General features: G+C 36.1%; 1 protein-coding gene across 1 annotated transcript in view; it reads left to right on the top strand.

Annotated features, from left to right (window-relative positions):
* TBC1D22A (TBC1 domain family, member 22A) overlaps positions 1-23,208 on the top strand; it is a 200,209-nt gene that overhangs the window by 29,501 nt on the left and 147,500 nt on the right. Inside the window, exons 6-8 of the mRNA XM_009324397.1 lie at positions 12,564-12,634; positions 17,578-17,706; positions 18,656-18,718. Of these exons, the coding sequence (XP_009322672.1) occupies positions 12,564-12,634; positions 17,578-17,706; positions 18,656-18,718 (263 nt within the window). The remainder of the gene's footprint in view (positions 1-12,563; positions 12,635-17,577; positions 17,707-18,655; positions 18,719-23,208) is intronic.

Below are 23,208 nucleotides of genomic sequence, written 5' to 3' on the forward strand. Positions count from 1 at the left end.
TGGCCCTCTTCTGGACCCGCTCCAACAGGTCTGTGTCTTTCTTATGCTGAGGGCTCCAGAGCTGGACACAGTTCTCCAGGTGGGGTCTCACCAGAGCGGAGTAGAGGGGCAGAATCACCTCCCTCGACCTGCTGGCCACGCTTCTTGTGATGCAGTCCAGGATACGATTGGCCTTCTGGGCTGTGAGCGCACCTTGCTGGCTCATGTCCAGCTTTTCATCCACCTGTACCCCCAAGTCCTTCTCGGCAGGGCTGCTCTCAATCCCTTCATCCCCCAGCCTGGATTGATATCGGGGCTTGCCCCGACCCAGGTGCAGGACCTTGCATGTGGCCTTGTTGAACCTCATGAGGTTCACATGGGCCCACTTCTCAAGCTTGTCCAGGTCCCTCTAGATGGCATCCTGTCCCTCAGGAATGTCAACCGCACCACTCAGCTTGGTGTCATCTGCAAACTTGCTGAGGGTGCACTCGATCCCACTGTCTATGTCATTGATGAAGATATTAAACAGTAGAGTGTGACCATCCAGCCAATTCCTTATCCACCAAGCGGTCCACCCATCCAATCCATGTCTCTCCATTTTAGAGACAAGGATGTTGTGCGGGACAGTATCAAATGCTTTGCACAAGTCCAGGTAGATGAAGTCAGTCGCTCTTCCCTTATCCACCAATGCTGTAACCCTGTTGAAGAAGGCCACCAAATCTGTCAGGCACGATTTGCCCTTAGTGAAGTGATGTTGGCTGTCACCAATGTTCTCCATGTGCCTTAGCGTAGTTTCCAGGAAGATCTGCTCCATGATCTTGCCGGGCACAGAGGTGAGACTGACTGGCCTGTAGTTCCCCGGGACTTCCTTTTTTCCCTTTTTAAAAATGGGGGCGATGTTTCCCCTTTTCCAGTCAGTGGGAACTTCACCGGACTGCCACCACTTCTCAAATACGATGGGTAGTAGCTTAGCAACTTCATCCGCCAGTTCCTTCAGGACCCACGGATGGATCTCATCGGGTCCCATGGACTTGTGCACCTTCAGGTGCCTTAGATGGTCTTGAACCTGATGTTCTCCCACAGTGGGTGGCTCTTCATTCTCCCAGTCCCTGCCTTTGCCTCCTGCGGCTTGGGCGGTGAGGCTCGAGCACTTGCCAGTGAAGACCGCTTTTACTAGATGAGTAAAAATGTTTCAGAAATTAAATATAACCTGCACCTAGACTCTTCATTTTGACCATTGGATGCTTTTTCTGCATTTGATGTTGTATAGACAAATTTTTTGATGGTTCTTTTATATTCTACTGATCTTCCTTACTAAAGATGACCTGGAATAAGAGTGCTTAGGTGTTAATGATGAGAGAAAGGCCCTAGTTATACTTTCGCTTGTTGGAAATTGATCAGAGAAGGCTTGTCCCTTCTTTTGGATGTTACACTAACCTTTAGACTGAAATGAAATAAAGAACTCAAACTTCGAGGGCTAACAATAAGAGTCAAACAGCTAGAGTATTTTGGTATGCATACAGCTGCAGCTGCATTATCGGACTTTCTTTCTTTCAATTTACCTGCTTCATCTTAGTAAGTTATTTTTGGCATCTCTTTCCATTAGTTGACATTCATCCTTTTGTTTTGTGAATCCATTGGAATAGTCATACATGTAAGGGGGCAAAAGGCAAAAAATTTTCAGGAAAGGAAGGAAAGGAAACCTTTTGCTGGTGGACAGATTGAAGAGATAACAGATTCCCCTTATAGAAAGCTGACAGAAGTTAGAAAAGTCGTGCTTCTTTTTCCACCCCCTCTCTATTTCCCTGCCTCCTTTTTGTGAAGATGTAGCATCTGTGGACGTAGGAGAGAACTATTCAGTCTGAAGCTGTAAGATGTGTTCCAAGTTTGGAGCTTCTGTGGCTCTCAGGAGCCACATGGGGCTGGTGACAGCTTTCAAAGCCGGACACTTGTGCATGCACAGATAAACAAAAGGCATTCTTCTTTCTTGGATGCCAGGAAGGATTCCGTATTGGATGTTGTGTGAGCTTGATTGTATCTTGTCCTGATTTTTATCGTGTCGAGGCTGTTTATAAGAGCAGCATATCATACCTGTTTTCTAACAATGTTTTGTCAAGTGTCTCATTTGCTTCTGTTTCTTGGAAAGATGCTGTTTTTAGAGGTGTAATCAAATAGTTTTTTCTTTGTGTGACATCTTTGTGGATTTATTTGCTCTTAAGTCAAGCTTCTGACCTCTGTCAGGCATTTCATATGTTTTTGTAGCTCTTTTGTGTTCTCAACGAATTCACGTCTAGCTATTTGCTCCCTTGAGCATGCTGTGTATTACATATTGGCCCAGTATGGAACTTCTTTTTTAAAAAAGTCTTTTTATCATGTGTTATATGGAGACAATTCAGCCTTAAATGGGTTTTCTATTACAAGGTACTGTAGAATATGAACGAACTTAGCACTTCTCTGTGGGAAAGTTAACCATTCAGTAGGAAATATGGGAGGAAAAGGGAAGAACCAGGTGTTCAAAAGGAAAGCTAATGAAAATTAGATTAAAAAAAAGTGATACTGTGGCAACTTACAGACTAGAACTTAGTATTTTAATTTTGAGATAAAAATGTCAGAATTATTTCACCCCCTTCAGCTCTTTTTTTTTTTTTTCATTAAGATTCATGTGTCTCAAGTTAACCTGAGAACTTGAATGCAAGTATTTCAATTATGTGTTGTTGTTTGATTTTACAAAGTGATCTGCTGGGTCATTTATAAGAATAAAGCACATCTTAAAAACAGTAGTAGATACACTTGCTGTAAAAGTTATGCATGTATTTCAAATAAAATGTACATGTAATTCATGTAGTTTAACAGTATTATTAGAACAACTTCACTGACAGTCTTTTACGTATATCTAAAATGGTACTCTATGTATATGCTTCAATTTGTTCTTGCCTCTCTTTTCACCAGAAGCGTTTTTATTTTATGCTACAGTAGTGTTAGACTAAGTCTTCTAGAAGCGACTTTTTTCCTGCTTTTATAATTGTTGTTGGGAAGGGCAGGATTCTTTGTTTTCTTTCCTCTTGTTTTGGAGTTGAACCATCAGAGGAAAGCATAATGTGAATTGATGCTTTAACAATAGTGTTGTGCAAGGGACAGACTGTATGCTTTTGGGGTGATAATCATGAAAGCTTGCTACTACACCCGATAAGAATTCTTGCATAGCTTCTTTCAGTTGTAATGTGTGCTGTTAGCCACTTGCAAAATGCTAGTTGAGCTCACTGTAGTGAAAAGTTAGGACCAGAATTTTATATGATTTTTGGAGTAGTCGGAGATCATGGAATTTTGGAGGACTGTGATATAGGACAGCAGTCAGTGTTGGTGCAGAAATGGAATTATCACATACACAGGGCTAATGGGTTGTGATGGAATTGACTTAACTCTCTGATGTGCAATCATCTGTCTAACAGTTTCCGTACTGAAAGCAATTACCGTACCACTTATGAAAGCAAAAACAGAAACAAAAGCCTTGAGAAAGTTCAGAAGGATCCTGTATGACATGAAAACAGAGTAGAGGAGATTATTAAATACAATAGGAGGTTATTAAATACAGTCCAAAAGATAAAGTTTTGTGTCAAATAAGGAGGGTAGAACAGAATATAAATCCTGTCAGGCTAAATGCATGGAAGCACTTCTAAAAGAGCATTTGAGAAACAACTTGCAAAAGGTATAAAAACCTAGTGTTAAATGCTTTTATCAAATATATTGGGAGAAGGAGCGTTGCCAAAGATTCTGTAGGCCCAGCAGACAATCCAAGTACAAAAAGAGCACCCAGAGAGGATAAGGCTCTGGCAGAGGAACATAAATAATTATTTGTGTTCAGCATTCAAGAATTTAGGGAGGTATTCACTCCCAAATCCTATGTTATGGAGAATTAGTCAGAGGATCTGTTTCAAATAAGTGTTATGTTGTAAAACAAAGATGTTTTGTCCTTGGTGTACATTTTTATTTCCATGTCCAGTGCTGAGATTTTCTTCCAGAAAGAGCAGTCCTTTGAAACCCAGTCCCATAGGTTATGTACATTATTGTATGGAATTACATGACAGCCCAAGCTATCCTTAATTAAAGGAGATGTACGTTCATTGCAGAATAGTGTCAGAAATGATAACTGATTTCTCTTGAAACTTGCTGAAATAAAACATTATTCCTCCTTTCTCTTTAATTTTCAAAGAATGAATCCTTAGTTCAGTGAGTCCTACAAGTCGTTGTTTACATTTAGCCTAGAAGTGGAGGTTTCATTTGAAATAGTGCCATAATTTAAATTCTCTTTGTCAAAACGGTCTCTGCTTGGTCCTGAATGTAGAAGGAAAGCTCAGCTGCATCACAGGATAGAAAGTTGTACTAGAATAAGCTATATTCCAATTTGTTTGCATAATTGCTATCTTGGGCCTTAAATGTGTTACTTAAGAGTAAGTGGAATTTTTGTCCTGGATGATTTGTCACTGATATAATCGGATGCTCCACGTTTCTGGTTCCGACAGTACATTTGCACCTTTTCTTGTTTCATGCTTCCTTTTTTTTTTTTCTTCTCTGTCTTTACATTGGTTGTTTTTTGAGGTTGGTACCCATGTTTGTGCATAGATTTCTATTTGGGTCAAGTTATGGGAGGAGAAAAAAAAACAAGTAAGGTGAAAGATTAGAGTTAATGGGGTATAGAGTTGAGAATGAGCAGTTGATGTTACTTGAAAGTAATAAAAGTAGTTTCTGAGTTGCAACTTATTTTCTATTTTCTGCATATACTATGCTTATTACATAGTTTCTAAATGGTGTGCTTTTGTGTAACAGTAGCTAAAACTTGAAGCTGTAGCAAAATGATTGTGTAAGTGTCCTGGTTTCGGCTGGGATAGAGTTAATTTTCTTCCTCGTAGCTGGTACAGCGCTACTATGAGCAGGACCAGCGGGGGCCCTGCCTCCAGCCAGGTGGAGGAAAGGGACAACCGGGTTTACTGGAAAGGACTGTTGTGGTTTAACCCGGCAGGCAGCTCAACACCACACAGCCATTAGCTCACCCCGGAGAATCAGAAGAGTAAGGAGAGTAAAATTCGTGGGTTGAGATAAAGACAGTTAGGACAGAAAAGGAAGAGAAAATAATATACAAAATCAGTGATGCACAATGCAATTGCTCCCCACCCGCTGACCGATGCCCAGCTTGTCCCTGAGCAGCGGTCTCTGCCCCCGGCCAACTCCCCCCAGTTTACATACTGACCATGACGTCATATGGTATGGAATATCCCTCTGGCCAGTTTGGGTCAGCTGTCCTGGCTGTGCCCCCTCCCAGCTTCTCGCTGGCAGGGCATGAGAAGCTGAAAAGTCCTTGACTAGCGTAAGCACTACTTAGCAACAACTAAAACATCACATTGTTCTCATCCTGAATCCAAAACCCAGCACTGTACCAGCTACTAGGAAGGAAATTAACTCTATCCCTGCCAAAACCAGGATGGTATGGAAGTAATAAACTAATGCATAAGATCTGTTTCCTTTCAGCCAGACTACCAGTGACACAAATCGATTAGACTTGGCAAAGCATACTTGTTCATAAATACTGCACAAGGACTAGTGGAGCAGTATGATGCATAGTTGGAGATGACTTGCTTTGCAGACTTGGGGCCTTCGTTGTTATTAGTCCAACACTGGAGCCTATAGTCATGTTCTAGGGTGGAGGAGAAATACTTATATAATTTGTAGATGTGTTTAGTTAAGGCAGATATTCTTTCTTTTTTTTTTTTGTGTTCATAAATTATACAAAATACCATTTTTCCAGTGTTATTTATATTATATGCTTACTTTGCCTTTACTTGTTCTGACTGATCCCTGCCTTTTAGGCTTTTGGAAGAATATAACCAGTGATACTGTTACTCATGACTTAGTGCTTGCTAGCTTGGGGATTTACTTGACATCAAATCACGGGTGGAATTGAAGCTTGTTGCAGATGTGTTAGGGCTGCAGGCAAATATCTAAGCAGCTGACTGCCCTGCTTGGAGGCTAAGCTAACTCCCTAGGGTGTGGAGAACTACTGGAGGCAACATGAGGAATTGCTGAACATAACAAACAACAGTGTGAGAAGCTGACAGAAGTTATAGATAGCACCCTATGGGATGCCTGGATTTCACAAGTAGCAAAGGGGGAACTGTGTGAGAAATATCCAAACGGTGCCATTGCATGCAGGGGAGCACTGGGGCCACTTTGGAAGGTGCAGCGTTACAAGACCAACAGTGCCTAGGTAATCATTTCAGAAATACCAAATTTGGGTATAGTTGTAGTGAAACTGGGACCACTAAGGGAAGAAGTAATTGGAGTGGTTTGTTAATTTGGGGCAGAGAAAAGGAGGTAGAAGGGTGGTGGAAAAAGAAGATCAAGTAATGGGAAAAAGGGTAAGGTATGCAACCAGGTGCTGTCCGGGGGTACCTGTTGGGCAGCTTGTTCTTGATCATCGTGGCTGGAGTCTGACAATAAACTAAACCTGTTAAGACCATACAATACAAGTCAAATCTACTTCGGCTGCCAGGATGACTTAGGGGAGGAGGGCTTCCTTGGCTGGCAAGGGGACACCTGGGTGGGTCGATCAAGAATCCTGTTATTACTGGCTCAGTGCCTCTTCAAGGCCTGCTGTGGAGCCACTGCTCCATAACAAGATGGGTATCGAAATGTCTGATTTATGGTGCCTCTGGTCATTCACTGCCAATACTATTAGGCTGGGTGGTAGTTCTTGCTTTTGACTGTCGTTGAGAACTTGTAATATTAGAATTGTATCTTGTCTGCTTTTCTAGATTAGAAAATTGGAATTGCATGTAAATCAGATTAATGGATCCATCTTCTGCTTGCTTTGGGAAAATTGCTAAAGTTGCTATGGCCTAAAACTGTAGCATATGAATTTACAAATTTGCCTTTTAATTGCAACACTGTTCTTGATCTCAGACTTCTATTATGAAGCTGGCTGTTTCTGTTCTTTGGAGTGCTAAGATTTTGTTTTAGCTTGAACTTCTTGGATAAATGTCTATTTAAGGCCAAATATCAAAATCTTCTAAAGATGATCACTTAATACCACGATAACATAATAATTTATCTGTTCTGGAATTTCTGTGTCCTTCATTCTGCTGCTCACCATCTCCCCTGTTCCCATCCTAAAAAACTAGTCCCTCAAAGCTGTCACTATAAAGAACCAATCCCCGAGAGCCAAAAAGCCCATTCCAAATAGTAATGTACTCAGACTTCTGTTCTGTTTTGAAGTAGTAGACTGTTTTTCATCTTTTCCTGATGTAAAAAAAAAAAAAAAAATCCCATTTCTTGGTTTTCACTTCAGTAGTGTCCATCTGCTGTTCTTTGAAACTCTCCTTAATGAGGCCTGTTCCTGTCCAGCTGTGTTCTGTACCCCAGCCTTGCTGTGTGTCATGGCCGAGCTGTTGTGTCATAGGTATTCTTGGGTTTTTTTCAGAATCCATTAGTGCCTTTTTTTCCATTGTTCACAACATCCCATAGCTCTTTGACTTTAGAACTGCTTTTTGTTTTCTGTCCTCAGTGTGTCAGCAGCCAGTCTCTCTGCTGTTTTACTTAATGCATCTCTGTGCCCAAGCCTCAGTTTTTATCGTGAATGGACAATCCTGGGTGCCATTTACTACTTAGTATCAGTGAAATTCAGGAGTCACTCACTTAATATCAGAGAATTTCTGTTGCTTATTACATCTCTTTCCCATTGAACCCCTTGTGTTTGCAGTGACAGCGAACTCATGATGAAGTATATTTGTTGTGCCAGCCTGTGATATATAGTTCAATTTAAACTTCACCTGCTCTCTTAATCAGTGTTTATAGTCTGTACAAGTTCTGCTTTCATTGCTTCTTTGAGACTTAGGTTCACACTGAACTCTAGCAGTATCATATTTTTCTAATGTTACTGATCTTTTGGTCATCCTATATTCTTCCAGTGCCTATCAACTCCTTAAGATGAAGAATAAGGGAGGAATTTATTGGGATAATTCCTTGGAGTTATGTGTATAAGCATGCTTTTGTGCTTCCTCCACCCATGCATATTTAGCGTGCAGAAGTACTGTGAGTACTTAATGTTTTTTGAAAGCATATGCTGCTGCTGCTTATATTTTGCTTAGACTCTAATATATTACAACTGCTTTTCCTGATTTTATATACTGTATACCCTTCATACGTATCTCAAAAAGCCGTGGAAGAATAATATATTTCTACAGTAAGTTGCCAAGTGAGACAAAAAAGTATTCTTGTTTTATTTTTACAATACAGAGAGAAGTAATAGAAATAGTAGTTCTATTCAATAACTTTCAAGCTGATGGTTAAGAACACACGGATTTTATATTACAGAATGAGAAAACTACTGTAACATTACATATGATGTCTACTTGCTTCATAAGATAAAATACTTTTCTAGAGTGGGACAAATCTTTTAAAAAGAGAATATTATAAAAGAATAATCATGTTTACAAATGCAAACAAATTTGGAATTTTTTAAAAAGTTATTGGGTAAACTGACTATAGTTCATGACAGCAAAATTGCCTAAGTTACAAAACTAATTTAGAATTAACTTGGGGTTAGAATTAACTTGATACTTAAGAGATAAAAAGAGTTCTTTCAACAAAAACTTTTTTCTTGTGAGAACTTGTTATAGCAGGACAACTGTGTTCAAAGTTAACTAAAAATAATTAAGACCATATGAAAAAAAGCCTGCAAAATTTGCTGTCTAGACTTCATTTTCAGAAGCGCTATCAGCAGTCTGGTGTTTTTAAGTTAAGAATAGAAAATAGCGCAGGCTCTAGGGAGGTAACATGACATCAAGAATAATTGCGTTAAAGCATATATTTTGTCTTTAATGGTTCTGGTATATTTAAATGTAGTTTGGTGATATACTGATCCTTTACAATAGCTTGTCTTTGTGAAACTGAATAGAATTTTATTTTTCTGATGGCAGTTCTTGTTACAGGCTTTAGATTATAGAAGGGTAATGGTTGTTTGGACTTTATGTAAATTTTTTTCCTTTCTAATGCACATTCTTACATGTTAATTTTAAAACACCTGTGATGCAAAAAGTTATAGTTAAATATATTGTTACAGTTTGGTATAAGTAAGAAAGCAAGAGAGCATCAACCTCTGGAATTATTCTGAGATGAAGAACAAAAAGCAGGTTCCTTTGAAAATATTTTAAATAATTATTTAAATTTTATTTTTTTTGAAGCTACAGTTCTGTTTTAAAGGTAGTACCACTTTTTAGTTAATAATTTAAGGTTTTCTTAACTATACAGTGAATTCTATTGGCCAGCAATGAAGACAGGAGTGGAATTTTCATTGATGATTTGAGGAAAGATACAGCTGAAATCTATAGGGATGAGGGCCACAAAGGAGGAAAATAAGGAAAAAGGAAGTCTGGCAAGAGGGGTGAAATGGATAAATGGGACTCAGAGTGATCTGTAAGTAGGAAGTAAGGGTTAGGAAATTAGTGTTAGAAGGGTTGAAGGTTTTCTTTTGGTTTTGTAGTCATGCTAATATCAAGGAACCTTGGTATAAGAGTGAACTTTGTCATTGTTACTACTATTTTGTATGCACCTCAGTAGGTGCTCCTTCTTGAGGTACCTCTGTGCTTAAAGAAGGGGAAGTGAAAAGAGTTCAGTGCCTTGCTGTATCTAGATCTTCTCTGAACCTAAAATGGCCCTCAGTCTGCCACTTTGGACCTCCCTGACCGAAGCTCCCTTGTGTTTTTTTGTTTTGGAGTTGGGACTGGTAAAATGAGCTTAAATTTGTTTCTGCCTGATAGTGTATGTTTTTTATTTCCAGATTAAACAGCAAGCAATAATTTGCCTATGCCAATTAATAAAGAGGGAGGGGAAGAACTGGAATTACAATTTTTGTGCAAAGAATGCTTGCTGTAAATGATCAGCGTGTAGTATAGGTATGGAATGTAAATAAAAAAGAAAATAAAAGATAATCAGTTACAGTGAGTGTAGTTATGTTATTAACTCTGTGGTGTATTTAATCTTACTGTTGTCATAGACATGATGGATAGGCTACAAGTACAAGGAAATACAAGGCTGTTTGCTGGATATCAAATAAGTCAGTTAATATTTGGTGTTCTTATACTTTTTTCCTTTATTATTTGGTATTCTAGTCTTTGGATTGCCCAAGGTATGCGACTGATTTTATCTTTGATCATGCTCAGTATAATCTTCCTAAATGGTTAGGTATTCTGCTGTTTTGGTACACATATATACACACACAGTAATATATGCCTGAATATAATCTGTACTGATAGAAAATAACCTTGACTTGTTTATGTACTCTTGCTTTAACAAGGTGTGTCACCTTGACGTCGTAGTATTTCTTCTTCTATAGGAAAGATATAAATCAGTTCATTTAAAAACAAAACTACAGAACAAACCATGTCTTTAAGTCAACAACATACTTTTTTTCAATTTTTCCCCTGTGTCAGTGTCTTTTGACTTCTTCAGGGGTATGAAATGTTGTAGAAAAGAAAAGCTTCCATTAATGAAACTTATTTTTGTCAAATACAATAGTATTTTAAAGCCTATAGATGAACGACAATTTCATTGGTGTTATGAGAAAATCGTCCTTTTTCTTTAGACTGGATTCAAGACTTGTAATAGACACATTCACCTCGATGTGATGGGCTTTTAACATCTTGTTTCTTAATATCTGTTCTTTTTCTCTGCTTTTCTGAGTTTCTGCTGTGTTTTGATCCTAATGCAGCACCTGGTCACTGTTTTGCTTGGATTTTGGTGATGTAGTCTCACTGTTCTAAGTGAGATTTCTGTGCAGCTGCTGTTGTCTTGGCTGAGCCTGCTGCTCAAAGTGAGAGGGAAAACATAACTTGTTGAATGTGTATATCCAGTACTGTGAAGTTTTTCTTACTTGAACAATTGTTGGTAAGCCCGTGTCTGTTTGGAATAGTCATGATTGGTTTGAAGTGACCACCCTGAAACCACTCATCTACCTATGACCATAACAATCTTTCCTTTCTGCCTCCTGTCAATTTTTCTCTCTCTGTATTTTGTGTAAGAAAAAGATGGAAGTATGAATTCATCCAGCTGGAGGGTTTTTTTGCTATGATTTATTTAACTTCATATTAATGCTGTCATCTCATTTTAAGACAAAATGGATTTTGTAAGTATCATTTTTCCTAGCATGTATCTAAAGTAAAAATAGGGCATCTTAATGATCAGGTAACTCCATACTGCAAACTCCAGGTTACTAGAGCTTTTTGTTTGCTTTAGTTGATGCTTCTTTGAGAAACTTTAATTGTTAATTAAGATTTTTTTTTTTTTGCATTAACTATTTAGCATCAGTACACTTTTAAAATCAGATTCCTTTTTCTTGGAATATATATATTTTTTTAAAATATTGTACTCGTTTCAGTGGACTATGTTTTCATTCCTGGTTAAACATAGCTTTAAATGTGTCTAGAAATAATTTGCGATAAGATACCACACCTAACATGATAATTTGCGGTTCTTCATATCATAGATGCACATTTCTTTCAGAGTACTAGAAGGAGGATGAAGACAGATGTTGCTAATAGGAGTCCTTATCTTAATAAAAAATAAAGAGAATATGCATCTATAAATGGCCAAAGTCAGTTGTGGTATCCACTCAGAAAGTTCTTATTCTAATTACTTTCTTCTGTGCTTTATTTTCTTGGGGTGGGTAGATAGACAGAATGTTTTAAAAGTCTTTGTCGAAGCATAGAATTTGGAAAATACATGCATATGATAGAGACCAAATTTGCTGGAGTATACATAGTTAACTCAAATATATATGCAATTAACTGGAATAAGTATACACAAAGTAAAATGTAGAATTTTGTTGTTCTGTATTCTTTAGCAGGTTGATAATTTAAACTTGTGCCGTTTTAACCCATATTTTCTGCTCAGAGTAAGAAGAGAAGGAGCTACAAGTAGATGTCTCATGAAAATATTGTTTCTTAGGGACACTGTTAAGCATCTTTTGTCTTTACATTTTCCATGATTTTTCTATAATTTTTTTCACATGATAAACAGTTATCACAAAAAATGTGTGAAGTCCCACAGATTGGTTTAGCTGGGTATGGTCTCTGACAAGCAGCTTTCAAGAGAAAGGAGTACAACATGAAAAGTGAGAATATGGCATGGGATTAAGTTCCAACATTCAGACATAAAGTATCATTCTGTTTCTGTAACTGCAACTTCATTTTTAATTAGGATCTGTGTAAGCATATTATATTTGTTATATTATGCATATAAGTCTGAGTATCTCTTGCATGTTAATATAAGGCATGTATACTAAAAAGTAATGCTGAGAAATACTCCAGAAAGTTACCTTATCACACTCAGTACCTATTATCATAGGTATCCCTATGGATAGTAATTATTCAGTATTTTATTAATTCATTAGAATTGCCATATAATTCTGATTTAATTGGACTTTATAAGAAGACGTGATCATTGTTGTAAACAACTTTGTGCTAATTTGAATATATCTGTGTATATTAATTGATAATAGTTTCCTTAGTTCTCATGAAATGCTTCTCTCTCATTAGAAGAATTACGGAAATTGAGTTGGTCTGGCATTCCCAAACGGGTTCGTCCAATTGCATGGAAGCTTCTTTCTGTAAGTTGCATTTTTTTTTTCTTCCTTTGCATTTAGTAGTAATAGTTTTTTCAAGCATTGCAAATAATTTTGCTTGAGTTGTAATCCCTCAGTGATACTTGAAAACATTGTGTCTTGTTGCTGAATTGTAATGAAAGTTCTGTCTTTTGCTCAGTTTCAAGATTAATTTGTCAAACTGAAAGGAGAGGAATGAGAAATGGTAGTAAATCATGTCAGCTGTATATCTGTTTTTCAGCCTGGCTTTCTATGAAAGAAAGGCTTATGTGATAACAGTGGCCTCTTTCAACCAATTTTGATGGAATGGTGGAGAGTTCAAAGACAAGTACATTCTTACAGTTTTCTTGAAAATAGGCACACAGTAGAGGAAATGAAGCCTATCGGTATCCTACAAAAGGCTTCGTTTTGACTTCACATTAAAGTAACTACAAGAAAGGATTAACACTGTACTGAGGAAAAGCTGTGATAGGATCTTACGGGGTTTTTGGCTGATTTTTCTGTAGTGCTTTGAGACGAACAAATCTGAACCTCTGTGGTCAGTTATCATGTGGCATTGGCTCTCCTGATGTCAGACCTGTAAGTCAGTTCAGGGAGACAAGCTAATTAAAAAGCTAATCACTTTTTTGTAGCGTGAGTTTTTGGCTGGCTGAGCTCTCTGAACTTTGCCCGGTGGTCAGAGGATTTTGCAACGGCAGTAGCTTGGGAGTCGGTTGACTGAAATACCATGGAACAGCACATGGTATTTCAGTTGGGCATCAGAGACAAGCTTGCGGGAATCTGGGATTCACTGGATTTGGCTTTACAGAACTGGATTTTTTTAAATCTCAGTGTTTGTACTATATTTAAAAGGTTCTTCTGCAAAAATACGATGTATTCCTCATAGGAGTATTTTTCATGTCAATCTTTTCAGCTATAATACTTGCGATGGCAAACGGTTGTGCATTTTTAGCTGTTGTCTGACTGTGGTTGGGAGAAAAACTTGTGAAGATGTTTGTATTAAAAAGAAGCAAAAATCTCGTGCTGTCTACTCTCCAGAGGCTGTGAAAGACACTTTGTCAGCAAATCTTCATGCATTTAAGAACTGTTTAAAATTCTGAGTTATACACACAACAGTTTAACACTTGAATTTTTCAGAGAGTGGATTTAAATAACTTTGCTTTTTATAGAATAATTCAGCAGGGAATGCTAAGTATTTACTTCAGATTGAGACTGATTTCCAGTGACTGAAAGAGTCTCTCTTGCTGATGAGTTCTACTAAATTTGCAGCTTAGTTCCTTCTAATGCTAGATGCAGATGCGGCTTCTTAATGGTGGATATTCAAATATCCTGCTGTAATTGTAATTAAACATGCAGTGTACAATTTATTTTAGTTCTGTTTCCAAAGTTGTCTGAGATTTTAGTAATGAAAACAGCATTTCTTTTTTTTCCTCTTGAAGTTTAGGATGCCCGTTCTAAAACACACAAAGTAAAAAAAAATATTGCTAACTCAGAATTGACTTTGAAACACAGTAAGCTAAAGCATAAGGATTAGGTAAGTTCTGAATCAGAGGACTGACACTGAGTTTTAGAGAATTGGAATGATGCAAAAGTTAACTGCAGTCACTTTCTTACTTTAAAGTAAGATCATGGGCTTTCTGTGAGCTTCAACTTCATCCCATAAGTTGATTTTAGTTTAGTATTCCTGAGGTTCCCAGTCTAGTTAAATTCCTAAGTGTGGAGTTCCCTTAGGAATTACTTAGGTAAATTCTTACCATGATTTCTTATCTACTAAGCGGTCCTCAATTAATACATTTTGGAAACCCAAAGATGAGTCATCTAGTAATCATTACTTTTCTGTACTGTAAGGCAGCAGCTTGTTTCATCTTCTTTCCAAAGTGGGGAAGAAAAAGTGCTTTGAGTATTTGTGGTCATAAACTCCATGATGTTTTTTTCTAATGGTAATTAATTTTTAAGTCACATTAGTTGTTTAAACATGTTACCTATTGCTAATGTACGTCCCAGGTAAGAGGGGGTAATGTGATAATCTTTTGTGCTATAAAGTGGACTGGGAGCTATTGGGGAAATAAGTGTGCAAAAGCAAAACTGTTTTGGTTAAAGATCAGTTGCAAAACCAAAAAAGACCAGAAAACCAAAGAAACCAAAGCATAGTTTAGAGCTAAATTAAGGCTGGATGTGTTTGTTTTGGAATTATTCAGAAGTCTTACTTAAAAAGCCCAAACTATGACTTATTTGGGGAACTGAGTACAATTGGTAGTATCTGACGCAGAAGGTGATTGTCTTGTTTGTAAAATCAGCATTGAAGTTGGAATTTTTGAAATATGATTTAAAAAATTGAACAGTTGAGATATTTATTACATAGTCAGAAGGTTAATAACGTTAACATGTGTTTGATGAATACAGTTTTCCAAAGGGAAAGCATATGAAAATCAATATAATGCTCAGGGGCTGTTGATGTTATGCAAGTCTACTGATAACAGTGTATTAAAAAGATACATGATTTATTTTTAGAATACAGTAAAACGTTAGGTATACTGTACCTAAACAGCAAGCAGAACTATTCAGGCTCAATTCTCTTTTGAATAACAAAATTAAAGATATGGTTGCAAAAGCCTTTGGAGGAAATTAATGAATAACCGGATTAAACTCTCCACCAATTTATTCCCTGATGATATGTTCAAGCCTTTCCAACTTTTAAAAATAAAACCTAATTTGTAAAGTGAAGAGGAAACAAGACATGTCCAGCTGAAAGATTACTTCAGTCTTTGAAACTGAATAATGGCAAAATGACTTGCTGAGAAAATATTGGCATCCCTTGAACAATCACGTTTGATCTCACAAATGAATTATTTTCTAATGGAACTAAGATATCCTACAGGAAAAAAAACCAACTGTTGAGAATAAACAGGAGGCAGAATTCAATATTTAACAATACAAAACACTGGGACAGGATATTAAATGTCAGACTGAGTCTTGAGGCAAAAGTTAAGCTGGTGCAATTTAAAGTACCTGGAACCAGATGCAGGCCGGTACATATTAAAAGATACGGTTTTGCCAAAGCAAGTACCTTTTAAGGTATCTGGAATGTAATATGGTTTGTACTTACTCTGTTGTCATCTTAAACTAAGAAATTAAAATATACAGGAAAACCTTTTAAATGGTTTTAATATAGAGATATTTACAAAAACCTATTGATGTTTTAGTATGGCGTGTGTATTTTATTGCTCCCTAAATGTTGAGCAAAACAGAAGTTGTAGAAATGGGATATGATGTTGGATTGTTGCAGGGGAGCAATGGAACCTATATACTTATTCTTAGAGTGTTTAATTTTATTGTATAATTAGCAATTTTAGCATGTTAGGTTTACCGCTTTCATTTTTGCTTGTAGTGTTTAGGACTGAATAAGAAAGTTGTTTTTGTAGTTAAATGCACAGCATTTTATTAGCTACTTGTGGTGGCTATGGCTCATTGTATAAGTGCAAATATATGCTGTACTTCTATCTAGTATAGGATTTTTTGATGTTGTGAAGATTTTTTTTTTTAAGGAAACTTAAATCTGACATAAATTTGACTTCTCTGTTTTACTAATTACCATTAGTATGGTGATAGCTGTTATTGTGGAAGGAGAGCTTTTGTAATATTGGCAAGAAATATTTTAATTTGACTTGACCAGTGAGTAATACGATTATTAGATTTTTCTTATATTGTCTTGGATGTCCAGATCTCTTTCAAAGCCATTTAACTTTAGAATGATTCTTATACAAAGTATTTTTTCAGGACTGCCATGTATGTAAAATATGAACTAGCTTTCTTTTTTACAGTGTTACAGGATATTGGTGTTGATCGTTTGAAATCAAGCTGCTTATAAGAAAGCATTAACTATTTCTGAATGTTCAGGAAACTTTTTGGTAGCCAGTTACGTGAATAATGGTGTTTCTAATAAGTGTGCTTTATACATAAAACCGAACACTTAATAACATTCATGATATTTCCTTTCATAAAATGCTGAAATAGTAACCTGAGCTTGTTTTTTAAATGGAAAGTAGGCTGAGATGACAGAAATGAGGATCAAACTGGACAAAAAAAGAAAATGAGAATGGATTTTTTTTTTAAGATTGGGATTTTCAGGTATATATGAATGAGTTAAATGAAGAACCATTCAGATATATTTTGTACTTAATACAACAATGTATAGTCCTGCATATCTGACACATGATTTCCTTATTATGGATAATAAGATAATATTTATAAATTGCTTTTGGGAAACAACTAAGGAAATGTATAGCTAGTGTTCTTACATCTAAGAGCCCAGTCACTGGTGCTATTGAGTCTTTTCTGTGATGAAACTTTTAATAACCTGTTGAGATGAAATGAAAGCTTGAAATTATTTTTTTTCCTCATCTGAAACAGTGAAATAAAGTAGCTAAAATGTTTTCAAAGCCTTTGAATTAATACTCCATTGTATTACAAGTTTAACCATAATTTAAACATATTTGCTAATGTATATCATTCCTACTTGAAAGCAACAGAGGTAATATGCATTTTGTTTAAAATTTAATAAAAATGCTCCAATAATGGCTGCATAGGAATGCAGAAATTAATGAACTCATATAGCATTACATTTATCTGAACTTATTTATTTGAGCTTTTCTCTTCAGAAGGCAAACATCATCTTAGAATTCTTGATGAGAAATTGCTTTTTAAAGGTGGAAAACTTGAAACTTTTTCTTTAAAAAAAAAAAGCTGATTTTAGTAAGGTGTTTGTACCTGAACTTTTGTATCAGTTGGAATGATTAGAAAACTGATTTACTAAAGGGTTATTCAGGTCCACGTAGGACTGCATGGCACTACATCAGTTTATTAGCTTTCCTGTCACATGTAATCAAATGCCAGCAGTGCTTTTTGTAAGGCAAAGAGTAATATCCTTTTCATTTCACTGTTTTTTTCAGGGCTATCTTCCTGCAAATGTGGACCGAAGAGACAGCACTTTAAAAAGAAAACGCAAAGAGTATTTTGCATTTGTTGAACAATACTATGATTCCAGAAATGATGAAAATCACCAAGATACCTATAGACAGGTAGAATACCTGTTGAAGTGACTTTTACCTACAGGACATCTGCTAAAGAACTTAGAGATTATTTTTGAAGTTTGCTATTGTTTTTCTCTATTCTTTAATCTTACTTGATAGACAGCTCTCTAATCAATTGTTTTTCTACTTTTCAGAAGCAAAAATATGAAATATTTTGGTCTGAAATTTGAAATAGTGGATTTCTTTTAATGTCAGCTTTAGTCATGCCATGTGGCGCTGCCATGGTATTCCATTTAAGAATAGTAGGGTTTTCAGATCTTTCATCTCCTGCTCAGAGCATCCTTCAAATGAGTGAGGGTGGTACAGAGAAAGTATAGCAGTGACTGTTTCTTACCAGCTCCATACTTCTGCTTAAGAAGTTGAAACTGTGTATGATGTGCAATAAACATAGGCATGTCAAACTTTCTTGCCCACCCAGATAAGCAGATAACTTTTCTTCAAGTTTTGTGTTAAAACGGATAGTATGTATCACTAAGTATAGACTAAGCAATTCTATTTTAGCCTTCCTTAGGACAGAAGAAGCTGAGATCTTTCTTTCAGCTTCAAGCCTGACCTTTAGTAGCAAGAAGTATATATGATAGTGTCAATTGAACATGGCTTTACAGAAGTAGTAGTATGTATTTACTTGTAATTACCCTGAGGTAATGAGTATTGCCAATATGACTATAATTTGCAAACAGTCAAAATGTGATATAAGGATCCTAAAATGTGAAAACAAAGTATATGGATTTTTTATTTTGCCTCATTGATAGTTTAACAATGACTTAAAGATTTGGCAGTATGTTTTGAAATACAGTAAATCCATGTTATTTCAAAAATAGTGATAGCACGGGATTATAACTAATACTGTAAAACCATAGGATTGTTTTAACTATTGTGTTGTTAAAAAAGTGTGCTGTTGGTTCCTTTTACAGTATTCTTCTTTCTGTCTAATTAGATCCATATAGATATCCCACGCATGAGTCCTGAAGTTTTAAGACTTCAGCCCAAAGTAACAGAGGTAAGAATGATTTTTTATTTTTTTTTTTTTTTAGAAATAATTTTATTAATGAATCTGATATCACAGCCTTGGTTATTAGTGAGATGCCTTTCCTTTTACTACTCATATTTACACTGTTATTCTTAGCCTATACTTATATATCCTCAGTTTTTGGACTTTTTAAAGCTAGTTCTGAAGTCAAAATAGCAAGTGTTGTCAAATTAATTTATCTCCTGCATCGAATCTGTCAGGCTTTTCTTCGGTCTTGTGCCTTTGAGTTTTTCTTCCTTTCTTGCTTTTTATATATTTTGTTAATAATGTGTTTTTGAAGTAATCCAGAGCATAGTTCCCATGGTTCTATGTATTTGTCAAAATTGTTCAAGGTCTGGAAGTTCTTATTATAGTCTTCCACTTGGGAAATTATCTTTTTGTGAATTTGTAGCATGACTGCTTTGTGTTCCTCTTTTGATTTTGCTTCTTTGTAAGTTTTATATGTTGAGCACACTATTTAAATTCTTTTACTACCATAGTAGATATACATCAATTAATGATAAATTTGTTAATCAAATTGGTCTATATGGTTGAGTAAATGAATCCCACGGGAACTTATCTTTGTAAAGTATATAGGTCATAAATAGTATAGATGGTGTGAATCATCCTCTTTCAGTTATTTCTTTTAATCCTTCAATTTCTTCTCCTTTCTAATGGTTCTAGTTAGACCTTCAAATGTACTTCCATGTAGGTTCTGTTAGTATCATTATAGAGCCACACAGAACATCTTCTGATAGTTCATTAGATGACATAAGAAGCTAAATGCAGAACTAGCTTTCATTTGTTTAATGTAAATGCTCCTCCACACGTGTTGGAGAAATCGGTTTAAAGAAATAGCCTATTACAGTTTTTTGAAAGAAAATGGTATAAGAATACTGCTTTCCGTCTGCTTTCTGCACAGTGGTGTTTTACTTGGGGTCTTCTAGGGATGAATCAAAGAGTAAAGTAAGAAAAACAAAGGGGCAAGAAGGGAAACAGTACCAGCAAGAAATAAGCTATTAAAGAAATGAATAAGGTCAGTGTTGTAGCTAGAAATGAGTCAATAAATGAAATTGGGGGTCAATATTATTTTATGAAAAAATGGCTACAGAAAGAAGAATGCTCAAATACTTCTAAGAGGAAAGAAATACTTGAAGTGTATCAGCAATAGTCTCTTAAATTATTCTAAAGATGTATTTGGATTCAACATAAAGTGGTGGCTTTTTTAGGGTGAGTTTTTTTTACTTCCTTGCGTTGCATGACTAAACTGTCCTTAAGGTTTCAATGAAGATCATTTGTGTCTTAAATGAATATGACTGTGGTTCAGATGTACAATGATTGTATTTTTGTAGGTCTTAGTTTGGGTGAACATAGCCCAAAATGATGTTGTTTTTTTCCCCCCCTGTGTTTTAGTGAAGGAGAAATTAGAAGCAGTTTAACTTGTCTGGTGTAAGAATCAATGCATACCCTTGTTTTTAAAGGAAGACTACAAAGTACAAAACATTTCTTCAGGAATGACTGCTAGATGGTGTATTTGTTTCTAAATTAGCTGAATAATCGTTAAAACAACTTTAAAATAGAAATTCCAGGTAAACATATTCTGTAGAATATATTGAATGTCCATTCTTTAACCAGATTACTTGGATGAGAAGTCAAGTAGCTTAATAAAAATAATATTAAGAAAGAGAGTCTTTACTTCAGAATATTCTCCAAAGTGTTATTTAGTAAAATGATGAGATTGTGGGATAGAAACAGAAATCTGTAGGATCTTGGACTAGTTTTGTCTCATTTATTTGATTATGCATGAGGCAAGATATATTTATATGACTGCTCTTAAGAGATGGTTAATACATTTCTTTAGACTAGATGCAAACTTGATAATAGTTTGTAGGAACACAGCTTGTATTTACCATGGATATCTGCTTTTTCCATAATACAGTTAGAAATGTTAGAGTAAACTTGTATTGAGAATTAAAGAATTTTAGTTAAATATTTAATGTGTTGGGGAACGCATCCTATAATAAGACATTGAAAAGAATTAGAGTTACAGTATAGTTACAAGCCCTTTTTGGTTGAATCATTAACTTAGAGATAAAGAGTTTATTGGGAATTTGGAGAGTATATTAATGTGAAAAACATATTAGTGCACTATTTTTTACAAGCAGTCACAGTTGAAAGGAGATTTTTTTTATAGCTGAATTATAATTAATCTGAAAATAGGCTGTTTTAATGAAAATGCTGACAGTCAACTTCAGAACTAGTAGATGCTCCCAGAGTAAGACACTTGTCTTATTATTGCTTGAGAGTAATTAAAATAAAAAGGAAATACTGTGTCTAGGTAACTTCTTGCTAAGTAAAATCTGATATGTCACTAGAACTTCAGTAGCAAATACTCAGTACAGTTTGAGTCTGGAATGCAGTTTCAGTTAATTTTGTAGGCTCATTAAACGTGAAATTATTTAGGTCCTTTTCCCTTTTAATTGTCTTTTGTCAGATAACAACATTGCTCAGGTAGCGTATTCATTTGATGTGATTTACTGAAATCTCATTTGCAAATATTTTTTTTCATAGAAATCAGCATTGTTTTCATTTCTAGTTATTTGTTAAACTTGTCCAAAGGTGTGTTTTTCTAATGCTTCATTGGATATGTGCATCTTAAACACTGCCTTAAAATAAATGTATTTTAAAGCCACACTTTTTAGAAACTGTGATTGCTCTTGCAATTAAAATAGAATTACTCCTTAAATTAACTTAGTCTGTTGCATACAGCCCAATATCCCTGCTTGCTGGTCATACTTACATTTCTTTAGTTTGAACATTTAGTAAATTGAGCCACGTAACAAGCGTAATTGAGCCACATAAAGTAGATGGACATACTACTCATCAATGTGATCATTATACTGCAGATTGCTGCTCCTTTCTTGTTTATAAAAAAAAAAAAGACCACCCCGCTCCCCTCCCCATCCTCGTCCATACTATATCACATCCATCTTACCTACTCCAACCCCTTTTTTCTTCCCTTGTGAGCAGTAAGGAAATGGATGGAAAAATGATAGAAAGCTTGGAGGAGTGAGATGTGACAGCTGATTAACACTAAAAAAAAAAAAAAGTGTAAAAGATGTGTTTTAATAAAATTCTGTTAGTTGGGAGTGAGTGGTCTTGAGGTACAGAAGAGTAAGAATGTGAAAAGGGTGGATAGCAGCAGTCAGTGGGATAAGGGGAAATCTAGGAAGTATTTGAGTTATAAAGATGTGATAGAGATCTGATTTAATTTTTAGTGATCCATCAGTATCCTGAATTTGAGTCGTGGGATCTTCATGTGTTAGATGTTTTTAGAGCTCCACTGATCTCCTGACTAGATGTGTGGACTGCTGGGAGGGTGGGCTTGCATATGTTTTTGCTCTCTGATCCGAGAGCCAAGCCCAACTTGCTTGATGTCATTTTACAAAGACTAGTGCAAATGATGCTGGAAGGGTCATGACATTCAACTTCTCCCTTGTTTCTTCCTCTCCCTTTCTGGGTTTTTGGAGCCCTACCCTAGCACATCCTAATCCGTTATCCTCAGAGGGGATCCCTTCCTACTCCCAAGGGCTCAGTGGAGAGAGGGGCCTTGTGTTGTTCCCAGAGCTGACTCCCTTCTAGGGAGGGGGAAGACATTGCTGGTCCCAGGTGAGCAACGGTCACTTCCCCTTTCTTAAGGCGAGATGGCAAGAGCTATAAAGATGAGAAGGGAATTGGAGTATGGGTCAAAGACAGGTTTCAAAAGGTGGCATAGTGTGCAAGACTGTTATTGTGGATATTATGATGGTTTTTGTACATACTAATTTTTGATGCTGCCGAGATTTAGAATAATGATACTGCTACTAGAAGAATGTTACTTAGAATGAGGTGAAGAGATTGTAGGTGACAGAACTGAAAAAAATTGCTGGTCAAAAGACCAGAAATATAACACGTGTATAAACCTTACAGTGTCTTCTGACTTCAATTTCCAAATGTTACTATTCCAGGATTTTTGTTCTTGGTGGTATCTGAGTCTGTTCCCGAAGGGCTTTTCATTAGAGTTAATAAAGCTCTGGAATTTGGTTTCTGTAATAAAATGCTTCATTTTAGAAAAAGGTGTTTTGAGTCTGCGTGGAAATAACTCCTTATTATATATTACTTTTTACATCAGTTTCAAGTGCTTATTTTCTATGGGACTTATGTAGATCCGGGGAGGGGGGAAGGTAATGTTGGAGCGAAGACTTAAAGGACTGGGAATAAATAAATAGTGGCCCTCAAAGAGGAGGAGAGAGGAGCTGGAGTCAAGTTTACTTTAAAGACTGATGACTGTAAGTATAGGTTTAATAAATTTGATTAGTTGATGTGGAGTAGTCTATAGTTTATTACCAATTTCTGCTTTATCTGTAACTGAGTTTTGTTGAAATGGATAGTACATGGCTGTGTATTTCTCATCTAAGCTTGCATTATATGGGAGAAATAAT

This window comes from Pygoscelis adeliae, unplaced genomic scaffold (assembly GCF_000699105.1).
Source record: "Pygoscelis adeliae isolate BGI_AS28 unplaced genomic scaffold, ASM69910v1 Scaffold315, whole genome shotgun sequence".
Classification (NCBI taxonomy): Eukaryota; Metazoa; Chordata; class Aves; order Sphenisciformes; family Spheniscidae; genus Pygoscelis; species Pygoscelis adeliae.